Source organism: Notechis scutatus, chromosome 1 (assembly GCF_049901735.1).
Source record: "Notechis scutatus isolate UNSWTSFEM ecotype Mainland chromosome 1, rNotScu1.2, whole genome shotgun sequence".
Taxonomy (NCBI): domain Eukaryota; kingdom Metazoa; phylum Chordata; class Lepidosauria; order Squamata; family Elapidae; genus Notechis; species Notechis scutatus.
Window position 1 is genome coordinate 332,845,005 of NC_142009.1, and position 18,085 is coordinate 332,863,089.

Sequence of the window (18,085 nt, forward strand, 5' to 3'; positions counted from 1 at the left end):
GATTGATACAGACTTGGGTGGAACAAGAGGTGGGAGAGCATATTCCGTTTAAACCCGAATTATTTCTCTTGGGAATAATGATAGAAAGTTATAGGAAAGATATAGCATATTTGATCATACATGTTTTGACAGCGGTGTGAATGATATACGCACAATATTGGGAAAATGAAACCATACCACCAGAAAGAGAAATAATAAAAAAAAAATAATGGCTTGCGCAGAATTGGATAGGCTAATCTTAGAACTGAAAAATAAGGGGGAATCAGTTTACTATGAAACGTGGAATAAGTTTTATCAGTGGTTACAAAAAAGAAGGCAAGGTCAGAACAGAAATAACCTGGATGAATAGAACCAAAAAGCAAATACTGTATCAATAATATGAAAGTTAATGGTTTAGCAATATCTTTGTATGTATAGTAAATGTAACGCCAAAACGGCAGCACTGTTGTATATTTACAATTGTAAACAATAATCTATAAAATAAAAAATCATCAGGTACAACACTTAATGATAGTCATAAGGCACAATAAGAAATCAAATCATACTAGGAAACAGTCCATATAAATCGTAAGGATACAAGCGACAAAGTTACAGTCATACAGTCACAAGTGGGAGGGGATGGATGATAAGGAGTGATGAGAAGGTTAATAGTAATAGTAGTGCAGACTTTGTAAACAGTTGAACAGTGTTGTGGGAATTATTTGTTAGCAGAGTGATGGCATTTGGGGGAAAAACTGTCCTTGTGTCTAGTTGTTCTGATGTGCAGTGCTCTATAGCCTCGTTTTGAGGGAAGGAGCTGAAACAGTTTATGTCCAGGATATGAGGGGTCTGTAAATATTTCCACAGCCCTCTTTTTGACTCATGCAGTATACAGGTCCTTGATGGAAGGGAGGTTGGTAGTAATTGTTTTTTCTGCCGTCCTAATTATCCTCTGGAGTCTGTCTGTCCTGTCGGGTTGCAGAACCAAACCAGACAGTTATAGAGGTGCAGATGACAGACTCAATCATTCCTCTGTAGAACTGGATCAGCAGTGGGCAGTTTGAGCTTTCTGAGTTGGCGCAGAAAGAACATTCTTTACTACATTGTACACACATGTAGTAAACATTGTTTACCGCAGGCTGGATAAACCATGGTTCAAGGCAGCTCAGACTGGATGGAGACCGTGGAGCCATCCTTTATGTCAGGGATCCCCAATCCTCCGGCTGTGGAGGATTTAGAACCAGGCTGTGGGAAGCAGCGGGGGAGGGTGTGCCGGACAGCCATTGTGCAAGCAATTATGTAGGGAAAACAGCCAAGCGGCTACAGACCAGGGTACCCAAACACGAACTGGCTGTCCGGTGTAAAGAACAGCGCTCTCAGATCCGGGCACATATGCAGGAGCATAATCACACATTCAGTTTTCAAGAGGCTGAGGTTGTTGCCCGTGATATAACTAAAGGAGGACACCTTCTAAAAGAAGGTTTTCCAACAGCAATTCTATCAATAGGCATATCGAACTACCACCGGTCTACCAGGCACTGAGACACCAGGAAAGACCCTGCAGGATGAGCAGAGACCACTTCCCATTGGGGAGCAGGGACCAATGGCACCCCACCCCCCCCCTCATCCCTGGGCATGTGGACTCATCCTATGAAGGCACAGCCAGCCCTGTCCAAATACAGAGGAGTTATAACAGATAGGAATCATGAAGAACAAGCCAGGCCAACCACAACTGCAATAGCTGGCAGGTTAACATCATGTAGAGATAAGCATTCCAGGCTAGGTCGGACAAGGCAGGAAGCAACAACAAGAGATAAGCCTCCTTTGACCAACATGACGGAAGCAAAAACAACAAAGCTAATTATGGATGGGAGGTGGTTGGAAGGACCTATCACGCATACAAGGGCTAAATTGATTAATGATATATAAAGGCAGAGGTCTCTGTAATAGTAGCTTAATACTCTGACATGTCAGCAGAGGCTGATGAAAGCTTAGTAAGTACATTAAATATAATTTCAAGTTCGGGATGTCTGTTTCTTCTTTTACAAGTATACCTGGAACTCATATTTTTAGATTAGGGGTGTGTGTGTGTGTGTGTGTGTGTGTGTGTGTGTGTGTGAGTGAGAGAGAGAGAGAGAGAGAGAGAGAGAGAGAGAGAGAGAGATGGACAGCTATATAAATCAGGTAGACAGACTGATAGAGAGAAAATAGTTGGATGTGTGGATAGATAAGAAAGATGAATAGATAAGAGATAAACAGATATAGATAGATGATAGATATGGATAGGCAGGCAGACAGGCAGATATAGATGACAGATAGATATAGATATATAGATATAGATAGCTCTATCTACCTATCTATCTATCTATCTAGAGGGGGGGAAGTTCTGGGAGTTGGACACCGCATATCTTAAAATTGCCAAGGTTGGGAAACGCTGCACAAAATGGCAATCTAAGAATGAGCCAGAAGCTGTTTTTCTGGCCACTCTGCGATCCTCCAGCTTGCTGGCATTCACACAACATTTATTTTATTTTTATTTATTTATTTATTTGATTTGTCAATTGTTTACAAGGTAATAAGTATCAGTGTATACATAGTTATGAATACATGAAATGGGTACATATAAGAAAAATAAAAGAAAAATAAAAGAAACAATAGGACAGGGACGGTAGGCAACACATGTTTCACCCCAAGCCAGATAAAAAACCCGAATTGTCAAACATCCATCATCTGCAACCCAATGATGGCTTAACAGTGGGCCTGTTCACATAGCCTGCTGAGACAAGAATCCAACCATCTGTATTTTAGCTGGGTTTGAGTGTGCTGCGTGAATGAAAACCTGTATCTTTTTTTTTTTTAATGCACATGTGAGTTGTTGAAATTGTCTTTCGCCTAAACCTTTCTTTTTTTCTTTTTCTCCAGACTATGGGGAAGTTGAAATCCTGGTCTCAGTTTTTTGCGTAGGGTTTGTCATTCTCCTTGCAGGAACTTTGGTCTGCGTTTCCAGACATCGATCGTATGTCAATAAGTACTGTGTTTTCCATTTATCATTGTCATTCCCTATGTCTGTCTGTCTGTCTACAGTATCTATCTATCATCCATGTCATCTGTCTCATGTATCTGTGTCTGTCTGTCTGTTTATTTATTTATTTAGTCTATTTATTTATCTACCTATCTATCTACTATCCATGTCAATTTTTAGATTTTTTTAAATTTGATTTGTCAATCACTTACAAGATACAGGTATAAGAATAAATATAGTTTTGAATACATGAGATAGATACTTATAAGAAAAATAAAAAACAAAAGGACAGGGACGGTAGGCATGATTGGTGTACTTATGCACGCCCCCTACAGGCCTCTTAGGAAGGGGGTAAGGTCAATAGTAGACAGTCTAAGGGACTTCCGGTTTGTCGGCTTCGCGAGCGGCAGGGATTCGCGAAGCTGCGCGATCCCTGCTGCGCTAGCCGCTTTTGGTGCTCCGATCCAGACGGGTCCGGAGCTAGGCTGCCCTGCAGGGGCAGCTGAAGATAGGGGATCCGGAGAGGGGTTTGGGGTGTTGCAGACCCCTCCCCGGCCGGCAGAACCCTCTTTTCCCAAGACGGTGCAGCGGCGGTCCGCAATGGCCGCCACAAAGAAGCTGGCAGCCGGGTAAGAATGCGCAGGAGGAAGTGGAGAAAGTTTTTGAAAAGAGAAAGTTTTTCTTGGTTCCCAGGACTCTAAGACATATTTAACAAAACTTCTGAAAATTATGACTTTCTGAATGATACCTTCTAGAAGAGGAAAAAAGCGGCAGTTTGGTGGTGCTGAAAGGAAAGTTTACTCTCCTTCCCGACGGAATTAATAAGTGGACATTGAGAAACCTGTTTTTTTCAGGTAAAACTAGCTTTTATGGGATAAGTCGGAAGGGAGAGGACAAAAAATATATTCATCTGGTTTGATTTTGTTGGAGGTGATGCCTTAAGGATTTGAAGACAGAAATAGAACTCCAATAAGGCTTCAAAATACAGATTTGGACTTTTTTTTTTTTTTTTGTCTGATACTACCCCTGGAAGAAAAAGGGAGAATTTTGTCTTGGCTTGGATTGATTGAGGATTGTGGATTTTGGGATTGTTTTACTTTTTTTTTTAAATATCTTGGTTGGTGTAAGAAGAAAGAGGGAAAAAAGAAAAGAAAAGAAAAGATCTATAATGGCTTTTTCTTTTGAGGAACTGAGGGAAGAATATGAGCAAACAAAAGCAGCCGGTAAAGATGGTATGGAAAAAGCCTTCCTATTTTTAGAAATGGCTCTGGTTAATTATCAACAAACAATACAACAGATGGAGGCAGAAGAACAACAAGAAGAAGAAGATGAAGATGCCATCTTTAATGAATTCCAAAATTTAACTAAGAAAGAAGGAAGGAAGAAAGCGAGGAAAATAAAGGACTTAAGATCTAAAAAAACATTTAAGAAAGAGAAAAATAAGATGCAAAATAAATATAATGATAGTAAACAAAAGAAAAAGGGAACACAACAAGAGAAGGGATGCCAGCAAGGCAGAGGCTAGAAGAAGGGTGGGTAGGAAGATTTGGTGGGAGAAGAAAGAAAGGGGAAAGGCGGAGAAAAGCCACAAAGTTTTGAAATTAGATGGGAAAAGAGGAATTTTTTTTAGGGACAAAGGGTAAAGTACAATTTTCTTAAAAAAGATTTTGCAAGGTACATAAGATGGTATTGTAACATCTGTATTAGAAATAGAAAATTAGAATGGCTTAAGAGTTAATAAGAAATTAAAATGTTGAAATGTTTAACAATGATTGATTTTAAAATGTAATAAAATATTAAAGGGAAAGGCAATGGGAATGTTATAAGATTTAATATTTAGATTTATTATTTAACTATGTATTTAATCATTTTGGATTTATTACTCTGTTTTTATTGTTATTAAAAGAAAAAAATTAGTAGATAGAATGTACCAAGCAGAATCAGATTGGGTATTAGGTGTTATTTTAAATGTTAATCTAATTAATTTAGGGGGAGGATAGAAAGGCATCATACTCTGATTAGTGATTTCAGGAGAAATTCTTTTTTTTTTTTTTATAAGGAATGAGATAGAGGGATAATAAAGAATGGGCAAAAGATACAAATATAATGATTTAAATTAAGATGGATTAAATAAGATAGAATTATGAAGAGTGAAATGTGTGGAGAAGTTTATATAGAAGATATAGAATGGTAAACAAAATAGGTAATGATATGTAAGATGAGCATGAATATAATTGAAGCCCATATAAAGAGAGGTACCTGGGGCCAAGTTACTTTCCTAAAAGATTTTTTATATGTTTGTTTGTTGTGTGTTTATGTTTTTGAGAGTATTAATAAAACCTTGTAGAAATACAGAATGAGAATAATGGTAATCAAGTCAGAAAGAAATAGATGAAATAATAATAGTGAAATTGAATAAGAGTAAAGAGAAGTAAAGAGAAATTGGATAAGAGATATTTTTATGCTCATATGGAAATGGCTTAAAATAGAATTGTATTGTATAAAATAAGGTTTTATCTGACTTGTAAAATTTATAATGGAAAAAGGTTCAAATATGTAATGGTTGATGATGATTTGTTTGTCTTTGAAATTAATAAAATTTGCTTAAAAAAAAAATAGTAGACAGTCTAAGGTTAAAGTTTTTGGGGTTTGGGGAAGAAACCACAGAGTCGGGTAGAGTATTCCAAACATTGACCATTCTGTTGCTGAAGTCGTATTTCCTGCAATCAAGTTTGGTGCGGTTTACTTTGAGTTTGTATCTATTGTGTGTTCTTGTATTGTTATGGTTGAAGCTGAAGTATTCATTTGCAGGTAGGACATTGCAATGTATGATTTTGATACATAGTCAAGGTCTTTTTGGACAATAATAGTATTGTCTGTGGTGTTGAATAGCTTTATATCGTCAGTGAAGAGAACGCTGTTGCTCTTAATATGATCACAGAAGTCATTTATGTAGAGTATGAAGAGAGTTGGTCCTAGAACACTGCCTTGGGGGACACCACTGTTGACAGGTACAGAATTTGATAGGATGCTCCCAATTTTGACCATTTGTTGTCTGTTTGACAGGAATGCTTCTATCCAGTTATGCAGGTGTCGAGAGATACCATAAGGTTTTAGTTTTAGTAGTAGTTTGTCGTGTACCACTGAATCAAAGGCTTTACAGAAATCTATTGCTTTGCCCTGATCGAGTTGTGTAGTCCATATGTTTTTGCAGTGTAAGAGTTGCAGATTACAGAATAGTTTTTTCCTGAAACCAAATTATTTATTAGAGAGTAGGTTGTTTGTCTCTAAGTGGAGGATAATGGATTGGTTAATAATTGATTCCATGACTTTATAGGTGACGCAGCATAAGGAGATTGGTCTGTAATTTTCAACTAGGCTGGGGTCTCCCTTTTTGAAGATGGGGATGACCGTGGCTTGTGACCATAGGTTAGGCAAGGAGCTGGTCCTGAAAGATTTTTCAAAGATTTTGCTTAGAGGTTCGGCTATGGCAGTGGATAGCTTTTTTAAGAAGTAGGCACATATTCTGTCCAGTCCAATAGATAGAGATGGTTTTAGATTGCGCAGTGCTTTTTCAACAATGTCTTCTGTAAAATCGATATGTATTAGATCATTGTAGTTGTCTGTGGTTAGACTAGGAAATACTGGGCTTGATCCATTGCTGTTTACAAATACTGAGTCAAAGAATGTGTTAAAGAGGTTAGCTTTAATAGTGTCGTCATTGCAGTCTTTGCCATTAGGTCCTTTCAGGGGTGGGATGGACCTTGAGTCTTTTAGTTTGTTGTTTACAAAATTGTAGAAAGCATGGGTGGAATTTGTGCGTAGAAGGTTTTCCTCTTGTTTAATGTGATAATTAGTGCATTCAGTTTTAATCTGGTGGCATAGATTTTTGTAATGGCTTTTGAAGTTGGCAACGTGACCAGATTTGTTTTTTTGCCAAAGTGATCTCTTTTTGGATTGAAGCTTCCTTATGGTTACGGGTAATCTGTTTTTCCTGGTTTGGGGAGTTGTTATTGATACATATAGTTTGATGGCTCTTTTGATTTCTAGTAAGAATATGTTGTAATGGTCTTCAACAGTATTGCATCCAGTGAATAGAAATTGCCAATCCAGGGAAGAGAGATTGTTGATTATAAGATCATAGTTGCCTTTTTTGAAGTTATAATTGGGGATTTTGTCATTGTGATGATTTTTGTGTGGATGTATGTTGAGACAAAAATCAATCATGTTGTGGTCACTGTTGGAAAAGGGTTCTTTAATTTGTATTCCGTAAATTGAATTCAAACTATTGCAGAAGATGAGATCGAGGCATCTCTCTGTCTCTATCTGTCTGTTTCTGTCTATGAGTCTATCCATCTATCATTTATCTATGTCATGTCTGTCTCTCTCATGTATCCATCATGTATCTATCATCTGATCTATCAATCTATCAATTTATTCTATCATCTATGAATTTTTCTATTATCTATCATGTATCTATCATCTGTACATCTATCTTCTGTATCATCTGTTTAATTATCAGACTTCGGAAGTATCTATGGCCACAGATTCCAGATCCAAGAAAAAGCAATTTGGCTACTTGGATACCACAGAACATGTGCCTGGTAAGTGAGCCTCAGGGGAAAGGGGCAGTTGGGTATTTTCTCCAGGAAAAAAAAAAGACAATCTGGAATGCAATTTTAAGGTGGGTAGACTTCAACACCCAGAATGCCTCAGCTGGCATTTGTGGACTTCAATCCCCAGAATGCCTCAACTGGCATTTGTGGACTTCAATCCCAAGATTGCCTCAGCTGACATTTGTGGACTTCAATCCCCAGAATGCCTCAGCTGGCATTTGTGGACTTCAATCCCCAGAATGCCTCAGCTGGCATTTGTGGACTTCAATCCCCAGAATGCCTCAGCTGGCATTTGTGGACTTCAATGCCTAGAATGCCTCAACTGGCATTTGTGGACTTCAATCCCCAGAATGCCTCAGCTGGCATTTGTGGACTTCAATGCCCAGAATGCCTCAGCTGGCATTTGTGGACTTCAATCCCCAGAATGCCTCAACTGGCATTTGTGGACTTCAATCCCAAGATTGCCTCAGCTGACATTTGTGGACTTCAATCCCCAGAATGCCTCAACTGGCATTTGTGGACTTCAATCCCCAGAATGCCTCAGCTGGCATTTGTGGACTTCAATCCCCAGAATGCCTCAGCTGGCATTTGTAGACTTCAATGCCTAGAATGCCTCAACTGGCATTTGTGGACTTCAATCCCCAGAATGCCTCAGCTGGCATTTGTGGACTTCAATGCCTAGAATGCCTCAGCTGGCATTTGTGGACTTCAATCCCCAGAATGCCTCAGCTGGCATTTGTGGACTTCAATGCCTAGAATGCCTCAGCTGGCATTTGTGGACTTCAATCCCCAGAATGCCTCAGCTGGCATTTGTGGACTTCAATGCCTAGAATGCCTCAACTGGCATTTGTGGACTTCAATCCCCAGAATGCCTCAGCTGGCATTTGTGGACTTCAATCCCCAGAATGCCTCAGCTGGCATTTGTAGACTTCAATGCCTAGAATGCCTCAACTGGCATTTGTGGACTTCAGTCCCTAGAATGCCTCAGCTGGCATTTGTGGACTTCAATCCCCAGAATGCCTCAGCTGGCATTTGTAGACTTCAATGCCTAGAATGCCTCAACTGGCATTTGTGGACTTCAATCCCCAGAATGCCTCAGCTGGCATTTGTGGACTTCAATGCCTAGAATGCCTCAGCTGGCATTTGTGGACTTCAATCCCCAGAATGCCTCAGCTGGCATTTGTGGACTTCAATGCCTAGAATGCCTCAGCTGGCATTTGTGGACTTCAATCCCCAGAATGCCTCAGCTGGCATTTGTGGACTTCAGTCCCCAGAATGCCTCAGCTGGCATCTGTGGACTTCAATGCCTAGAATGCCTCAACTGGCATTTGTGGACTTCAATCCCCAGAATGCCTCAGCTGGCATTTGTGGACTTCAGTCCCCAGAATGCCTCAGCTGGCATTTGTGGACTTCAATCCCCAGAATGCCTCAGCTGGCATTTGTGCACTTCAAGGACTTCAATCCCCAGAATGCCTCAGCTGGCATTTGTGGACTTCAATCCCCAGAATGTCTCAGCTGGCATTTGTGGACTTCAGTCCCCAGAATGCCTCAGCTGGCATCTGTGGACTTCAGTCCCCAGAATGCCTCAGCTGGCATTTGTAGACTTCAATGCCTAGAATGCCTCAACTGGCATTTGTGGACTTCAATCCCCAGAATGCCTCAGCTGGCATTTGTGGACTTCAGTCCCCAGAATGCCTCAGCTGGCATTTGTGGACTTCAATCCCCAGAATGCCTCAGCTGGCATTTGTGGACTTCAAGGACTTCAATCCCCAGAATGCCTCAGCTGGCATTTGTGGACTTCAATCCCCAGAATGTCTCAGCTGGCATTTGTGGACTTCAGTCCCTAGAATGCCTCAGCTGGCATTTGTGGACTTCAATCCCCAGAATGCCTCAGCTGGCATTTGTGGACTTCAATCCCCAGAATGTCTCAACTGGCATTTGTGGACTTCAATCCCCAGAATGTCTCAGCTGGCATTTGTGGACTTCAATGCCTAGAATGCCTCAGCTGGCATTTGTGGACTTCAATCCCCAGAATGCCTCAGCTGGCATTTGTGGACTTCAATCCCCAGAATGTCTCAGCTGGCATTTGTGGACTTCAGTCCCTAGAATGCCTCAGCTGGCATTTGTGGACTTCAATCCCCAGAATGCCTCAGCTGGCATTTGTGGACTTCAATCCCCAGAATGTCTCAGCTGGCATTTGTGGACTTCAATCCCCAGAATGTCTCAGCTGGCATTTGTGGACTTCAATGCCTAGAATGCCTCAGCTGGCATTTGTGGACTTCAGTCCCTAGAATGCCTCAGCTGGCATTTGTGGACTTCAATCCCCAGAATGCCTCAGCTGGCATTTGTGGACTTCAATCCCCAGAATGTCTCAGCTGGCATTTGTGGACTTCAATCCCCAGAATGTCTCAGCTGGCATTTGTGGACTTCAATGCCTAGAATGCCTCAGCTGGCATTTGTGGACTTCAATCCCCAGAATGCCTCAGCTGGCATTTGTGGACTTCAATCCCCAGAATGCCTCAGCTGGCATTTGTGGACTTCAATCCCCAGAATGCCTCAGCTGGCATTTGTGGACTTCAAGGACTTCAATCCCCAGAATGCCTCAGCTGGCATTTGTGGACTTCAATCCCCAGAATGTCTCAGCTGGCATCTGTGGACTTCAATCCCCAGAATGTCTCAGCTGGCATTTGTGGACTTCAATCCCCAGAATGCCTCAGCTGGCATTTGTGGACTTCAATCCCCAGAATGCCTCAGCTGGCATTTGTGGACTTCAATCCCCAGAATGCCTCAGCTGGCATTTGTGGACTTCAGTCCCTAGAATGCCTCAGCTGGCATTTGTAGACTTCAATGCCTAGAATGCCTCAACTGGCATTTGTGGACTTCAATCCCCAGAATGTCTCAGCTGGCATTTGTGGACTTCAGTCTCCAGAATGCCTCAGCTGGCATTTGTGGACTTCAGTCCCCAGAATGCCTCAGCTGACATTTGTGGACTTCAATCCCCAGAATGCCTCAGCTGGCATTTGTGGACTTCAGTCCCTAGAATGCCTCAGCTGGCATTTGTGGACTTCAATCCCCAGAATGCCTCAGCTGGCATTTTTGGACTTCAAGGACTTCAATCCCCAGAATGCCTCAGCTGGCATTTGTGGACTTCAGTCCCTAGAATGCCTCAGCTGGCATTTGTGGACTTCAGTCCCTAGAATGCCTCAGCTGGCATTTGTGGACTTCAGTCCCTAGAATGCCTCAGCTGGCATTTGTAGACTTCAATGCCTAGAATGCCTCAACTGGCATTTGTGGACTTCAATCCCCAGAATGCCTCAGCTGGCATTTGTGGACTTCAATGCCTAGAATGCCTCAGCTGGCATTTGTGGACTTCAATCCCCAGAATGCCTCAGCTGGCATTTGTGGACTTCAATGCCTAGAATGCCTCAGCTGGCATTTGTGGACTTCAATCCCCAGAATGCCTCAGCTGGCATTTGTGGACTTCAGTCCCCAGAATGCCTCAGCTGGCATCTGTGGACTTCAATGCCTAGAATGCCTCAGCTGGCATTTGTGGACTTCAAGGACTTCAATCCCCAGAATGCCTCAGCTGGCATTTGTGGACTTCAATCCCCAGAATGTCTCAGCTGGCATTTGTGGACTTCAGTCCCCAGAATGCCTCAGCTGGCATCTGTGGACTTCAGTCCCCAGAATGCCTCAGCTGGCATTTGTAGACTTCAATGCCTAGAATGCCTCAACTGGCATTTGTGGACTTCAATCCCCAGAATGCCTCAGCTGGCATTTGTGGACTTCAAGGACTTCAATCCCCAGAATGCCTCAGCTGGCATTTGTGGACTTCAATCCCCAGAATGTCTCAGCTGGCATTTGTGGACTTCAGTCCCTAGAATGTCTCAGCTGGCATTTGTGGACTTCAATCCCCAGAATGCCTCAGCTGGCATTTGTGGACTTCAATCCCCAGAATGTCTCAGCTGGCATTTGTGGACTTCAATCCCCAGAATGTCTCAGCTGGCATTTGTGGACTTCAATGCCTAGAATGCCTCAGCTGGCATTTGTGGACTTCAATCCCCAGAATGCCTCAGCTGGCATTTGTGGACTTCAATCCCCAGAATGCCTCAGCTGGCATTTGTGGACTTCAATCCCCAGAATGCCTCAGCTGGCATTTGTGGACTTCAATCCCCAGAATGTCTCAGCTGGCATTTGTGGACTTCAATGCCTAGAATGCCTCAGCTGGCATTTGTGGACTTCAATCCCAGAATGCCTCAGGTGACATTTGTGGACTTCAATCCCCAGAATGCCTCAGCTGGCATTTGTGGACTTCAATCCCCAGAATGCCTCAGCTGGCATTTGTGGACTTCAATGCCTAGAATGCCTCAGCTGGCATTTGTGGACTTCAATCCCCAGAATGCCTCAGGTGACATTTGTGGACTTCAATCCCCAGAATGCCTCAGCTGGCATTTGTGGACTTCAATCCCCAGAATGCCTCAGCTGGCATTTGTGGACTTCAATGCCTAGAATGCCTCAGCTGGCATTTGTGGACTTCAATCCCAAGATTGCCTCAGGCGTCATTTGTGGACCAACTCATAGAATTCCTCAGCTGGCATTTTTGGACTTCAACCCCCAGAATGCCTCTGGTGTCATTTGTGAACTTCAACTCTCAGAATGCCTCAAAAGACATTTGTGGATTTCAACCCCCAGAATGCCTCAATCAGCATGTTTCTCTGCCTCCCCAATAACCCCTGTTCTACAGCGACTGGGCATGCTCAGTTTTCTCTTGTTGCTTTAACATTAAGACAGGGGTCTCCAAACTTGGCAACTTTAAGACTTGTGGACTTCAACTCCCAGAATTCTGGGAGTTGAAGTCCACATCTTAAAATTGCCACGTTTGGAGAATTCTGGGAGTTGAAGTCCACATGTCTTAAAATTGCCAAGTTTGGAGACCTCTGCGTTAAGATCTTGGCCTGAGCTTACCAACATTAATCCAGAGATGGTGTCAGTTTGACTGGATGACCCAAAAAACCATCACCTCTTTTAATAACAAGAGACAATGTTGATCAAGTCCATCCATCAGATGGAAAATTATATAGGGAGTCCTTGACTTAGAACCATTCATTTAGCGACCTTTTGAAGCTACGACGACATTGGAAAAAGGGACTTATGATAATTTTTCACACTTACAAGTATGGTAGCATCCCCAGTGGTCACGTGATCAAAATTCAGATGCTTGGCAAACAGCATATATTTATGATGGTGGCAGTGTGTGTGTCCCAAGATTCATCCACAGATAGTCCTCGACTTAAAACCACAAATGAGCCCAAAGTAAGGGCAAAATTCAGTGAATTTTGACTCCTTTTATGACCTTTCTTGCCACCGTTGTTAAGTGAATCACTGCAGTTACATGGTTGTTAAGTGAATCTGGCTTCCCTATTGACTTTGCTTGTCAGAAGGTTGCAAAAGGGGATCGCATGACTCCAGGAGACCACAACCGTCATAAATACGAGCCAGTGGCCAAGTGGCTGAATTTTTAATACATGATCATAGGGACAATGCAACGGTCGGAAGTATGAAAAACGGTCATAACTCTAATTTTTTCTGTTGTAAATTTGGACGGTCACTAAACAAGCTGTTGTAAAGTTGAGGGTTACTCGCAATCAGCTTTTGCAACCTTTTGACGAGCCAAGTCAATGGGGAAGCCATATTCACTTAACAACTTCAGTGATTCACTTAACAACAGTGGCGAGAAAGGTCGTAAAGTGGGGGAAAGGTCTCTTAACAATTGTCTCACTTAGCAACAGAAATGTTGTGCTCAATTGTGGTCTACCTTTATTTCACTCTTGGTGTAGATGCAAGTAGTTCTTTACTTACGATAGTTCATTTAGCGACTGTTCAATGTTACAAGAGCATTGAAAAAAGTGACTCATGACCGTTTTTCACACTTATGACCATTGCGGCATCCTCAAGACCCCTTTGGTGTCTTTCTGGCAAGCAAAGCCAATGGGGAAGCCAGATTCACATAACAACCATGTAACTAACTTCTCCACGGCAGGGATTCACTTAACAACTGTGGCAAGAAAATTCATAAAATGGGGCAAAATTCACTGAATAAATGTCTCACTTAAGAACAGAAATTTTGGGCTCAATTGTGGGATTCCCTGTACATCCACCTTAAACATGATCTTCTCTTCTCTTCTCTTTTCTCTCCTCTCTCTTCTCTCCTCTTCTCTCCTTTCTCTTCTCCTCTCTCCTCTCCTCTCTTTTCCTCTCTCCTCTCCTCTCTCTCCTCTCTTCTCTCCTCTCCTCTCTTTTCTTCTCTCCTCTCCTCTCTCTTCTCTTCTCTTCTCTTCTCTTCTCTCCTCTCTCTCTCTCTCCTCTTTTCTTCTCTCCTCTCTCTCCTCTCCTCTCTCTCCTCTCTCTCTCTCTCCTCTCTCTTCTCTCTCCTCTCTCTTCTCTCCTCTTCTCTCCTCTCCTCTCTCTTCTCTCCTCTTCTCTCCTCTCCTCTCTCTTCTCTCCTCTTCTCTCCTCCTCTCTCTTCTCTTCTCTACTCTCCTCCTCTCCTCCTCTCCTCTTCTCTCCTCTCCTCTCTTTTCTTCTCTCCTCTCCTCTCTCTTCTCTTCTCTTCTCTCCTCTCCTCTCTCCTCTCCTCTCTTTTCTTCTCTCCTCTCTCTCCTCTTCTCTCTCCTCTCTCTTCTCTCCTCTTCTCTCCTCTCCTCTCTCTTCTCTCCTCTCCTCTCCTCTCCTCTCCCTCTCCTCTCTCCTCTCCTCTCTTTTCTTCTCTCCTCTCTCTCCCTCTCCTCTCTCTCCTCTCTCTTCTCTCTCCTCTCTCTTCTCTCCTCTCTCTCTCTCTTCTCTCCTCTCTCTTCTCTTCTCTACTCTCTCTCTCCTCTCCTCTCCTCTCTTTTCTTCTCTCCTCTCTCTTCTCTTCTCTTCTCTTCTCTTCTCTTCTCTTCTCTTCTCTTCTCTTCTCTCTCTTCTCTCTCTCTTCTCTCCTCTCCTCTCTTTCTTCTCTCCTCTCTCTTCTCTTCTCTTCTCTTCTCTCCTCTCCTCTCCTCTCCTCTCCTCTCTTTTCTTCTCTCCTCTCTTTTCTTCTCTCCTCTCTCTCCTCTCCTCTCTCTCCTCTCTCTTCTCTCTCCTCTCTCTTCTCTCCTCTCTCTCTCTCTTCTCTCCTCTCTCTTCTCTTCTCTACTCTCCTCTCCTCTCCTCTCTTTTCTTCTCTCTTCTCTTCTCTTCTCTTCTCTTCTCTTCTCTTCTCTTCTCTTCTCTCCTCTCCTCTCCTCTCTCTTTCTTCTCTCCTCTCTCTTCTCTTCTCTTCTCTTCTCTCCTCTCCTCTCCTCTCCTCTCCTCTCTTTTCTTCTCTCCTCTCTCTCTTCTCTTCTCTTCTCTTCTCTTCTCTTCTCTTCTCTCCTCTCCTCTCCTCTCTTCTTCTCTCTTCTCTCTCTTCTCTTCTCTTCTCTTCTCTTCTCTTCTCTTCTCTCCTCTCCTCTCCTCTCTCTCCTCTCCTCTCTTTCTTCTCTCCTCTCTCTCCTCTCTCTCCTCTCCTCTCTTTTCTTCTCTCCTCTCCTCTCTCTTCTCTCTCTTCTCTCCTCTTCTCTCCTCTCCTCTCTCTTCTCTCCTCTTCTCTCCTCTCTCTTCTCTTCTCTCCTCTCCTCTCTCCTCCTCTCCTCCTCTCCTCTTCTCTCCTCTCTCTTCTCTTCTCTCCTTTCTCTTCTCTCTTCTCTTCTCTTCTCTCCTCTCCTCTCCTCTCCTCTCCTCTCCTCTCTACCCTCCCCTTTCCCCATCCCATAACCTCCCCTCTTCTCCCCAATCACTTCTTCTCTCCCCACTTCCCCTCCCCTTCTCTTCTCTCCTCCCTGCCCTCCACTCCTCTCTTCCTCTCTCCCCTCCCCTCTTCCCCTCCCCTCCGCTTCTCCCATACCTTCCCCCTCCTCTCTTCTCCCCTCTCTTCTCTTCTCCTCCCCTCTCCTTGTCCCCTGCCCTCCCTCCTCTCCTCCCCTGCCCTGCCCTGCCGTCCCCTCCTCTTCCCTTCTCCTCTTCTTACCACTCCCCACCCTTTAGGACTTCACATCTCACGGCCCTGAGAAATGGAGCCAGGCTTACCTCGGAATGACCATCAGTGACCTCCTCCAGGTTTTCCCTTCTCAACCTGAAGGTGCCGGTCCAGAACTCTTCCACGGAAAGCCGCCGTGGCCGGTGGAGTCTCCCGTGGCCTTGCAGAAGGTTGTCTCCACGACCAAAAACGGGACAGCAGCATCACCGGAACCCGAAGACCAGCAGCTCCAGAAATCTCTGGCCACTTGGAGTGAGGTGGAATACTCCCGGGTGTTGGTTATCAAAAGCGACCAGGGACCAGGCGGAACCTGGAGCGCTCCTCCTTCCTTCTGGTCCAGTGGCTGGGATCTGGTCAAAACACGCCCGGAATCGCCATTTCACCCACAGTTCTGGGTCCAGAATTTGACCTACGAGACTTTCTTAGACGCCAAGTCCTATAAGAGGGCGTCCCTTGAACCCGTGGGGGAGTTTCCACTCTTGGTTAGTCTGGTGACCGTAGATGAAGAGCTACACTCTGTGGAAAAATCACACCCCTAACCCCACTGCAAACAGACCAGAGGTGGTATTCAGCCAGTTCAGACCAGTTCTGGAGAACCAGTAGTAGAAATTTGGAGTAGTTTTGGAGAACCGGCCCATACAACCTCTGACTGGCCCCGCCCCCAACTATTCTCCGCCTCCCAAGTCCCAGCCGATTGGCTGTGTCTCCTTTGGTAGCCCTGCACAGGAGAAGGGAGCTGGAAAGCAGGTTAGTGGGGTAGGGAGGGAATGGGGATTTTGCAGTATCCTTCCCCTGCCACGCCCACCGCCACGCACACCAAGCCACACCACGCCCATTAAGTCACGCCCACAGAACCGGTAGTAAAAAAAACTTGAATCCCACCACTGAAACAGATCTCCTAAGACTTTACATCTCAGCCAACTCAGAAGTTGACCTGTGGAATAAAATATCCTCCTTCGGGGAATCCTCACATTGAGCTGTTTTCAACCGATGGGAAGAATTTGACACAGCAAGAATTCACGGTTTGGGAAGTTTTAAGAGAACCTCTTTTGGGGCTGATCGGAGCTGCTGAAAGCTCGCCTCTTTAAGATTTGCACCAAAAAAACCAAAATGTCATTTTCTCTTAGCATGTCAGCTTTGGAGTTTGCTGGTGTTCGTTGCCAATATCGCCCTGTCGATAGTAGTCCTTCAAATAAAGAGCAAAGTTTTGTGGGTTTTTTTGCAATAATTTTCTTATTTTTTTGTTTCAACAAGCATATAATCATGTGAATAGTGTGGTTCTGGAGTGTCTTACATTTTAAAACAAATATGAGAATAGTCTTTGTATTTAATACAATTGACAATCTTACAAACTTTGATATGAATACACATATTTTGTTAAATTATCGATCCTGATTATTCAATATCACAGTATGTTATTCTTATGTCAATCTTTATATTCTTAATATCACTCCTTTTACTACAGATATTAATAATCATATTTGCAGAGCAAAGTTTTTAAAAGGCATTCCGCTAGCCAACTTTAGTAGGCCAAGATTTAATGGACATGGGGAGAGGGACGACTGTGAACTTTCAGACTAAGTCCTTCACTTACAACCATTCGTTTAGTGACTGTTCAAAGTTACAACCGGAACATACAAAGATTCAGATCTATAGAGCCTATGTCTTGAGCACACGCTTGTACTGCAGTGAGTCTTGGACCCTGTCATGCCCCTGTCGGAGTCTGAATCCGAGGAGGAAGACTAACAGCTGACAAGGAGTGGGAATGTGGCTCCGTTGGCTGTGGAAGAAACTGGGGAAGGGCATAGTCTGGCTGGGCAGAGGTAGAGCAAGGGATAGGGAATTCAGAGGCACGCAGGCAGGAACAGAGAAGAGAGCAACGTGGGTTGCGTGGCTTACAGGGGAGGAAAGGGCCCTGATTCCCTTCATTAGCTACAGCTGGGAACACAGTGTATAAAAGAGGAAGCTGTGCACAGCAAGTTGTTGGGAGCAAACGTGAATTTATCTTGTATCGTGGTGGCTTATCTGTGTTCCTGGCGTCTTCCCAACTGTGTAAGTTTTGCCGTGCTTTCAAGTCTGAAATTCCTTCCCCTGCCTTGTCAAGTTAATTACTTCAGCTTGGTTTGTTTGGATTTTTAGTTACAGTCTGTATGTACCTTGTTTTGGGCTTAATTTTCTGCAGTCAAAGACTGTTCCTGGGAGAATTTTTCTCCAGTCTAGAAGGTAACCTGGACATTGGGGGCAAAATTGGAGATAATAAAAGGGACTCTTATTGCTTATTTGACTGTGTTGCCTTTGTGCCACGCCCCTTTGGGTCATCACAGATCCTTTATGCACGGCAGGAGAGAAAGTTGAACACCTTTCATAGGCGCTGTCTCCGACGTATTCTTGGCATCACCTGGCACGACAAAGTTGCAAACAGCACAGTCT

The 18,085-nt window shown here is 43.7% G+C and overlaps 1 protein-coding gene across 1 annotated transcript in view; it reads left to right on the plus strand.

Moving 5' to 3' along the window:
- LOC113428446 (granulocyte colony-stimulating factor receptor-like) overlaps window positions 1-17,176 on the plus strand; it is a 65,569-nt gene extending 48,393 nt beyond the window's left edge. The window contains exons 13-15 of the mRNA XM_087952747.1: window positions 2,902-2,995; window positions 7,524-7,605; window positions 15,664-17,176. Of these exons, the coding sequence (XP_087808873.1) occupies window positions 2,902-2,995; window positions 7,524-7,605; window positions 15,664-16,194 (707 nt within the window). The 3' untranslated portion in view covers window positions 16,195-17,176. The remainder of the gene's footprint in view (window positions 1-2,901; window positions 2,996-7,523; window positions 7,606-15,663) is intronic.
- The last annotated feature ends 909 nt before the right edge of the window (window positions 17,177-18,085 follow it).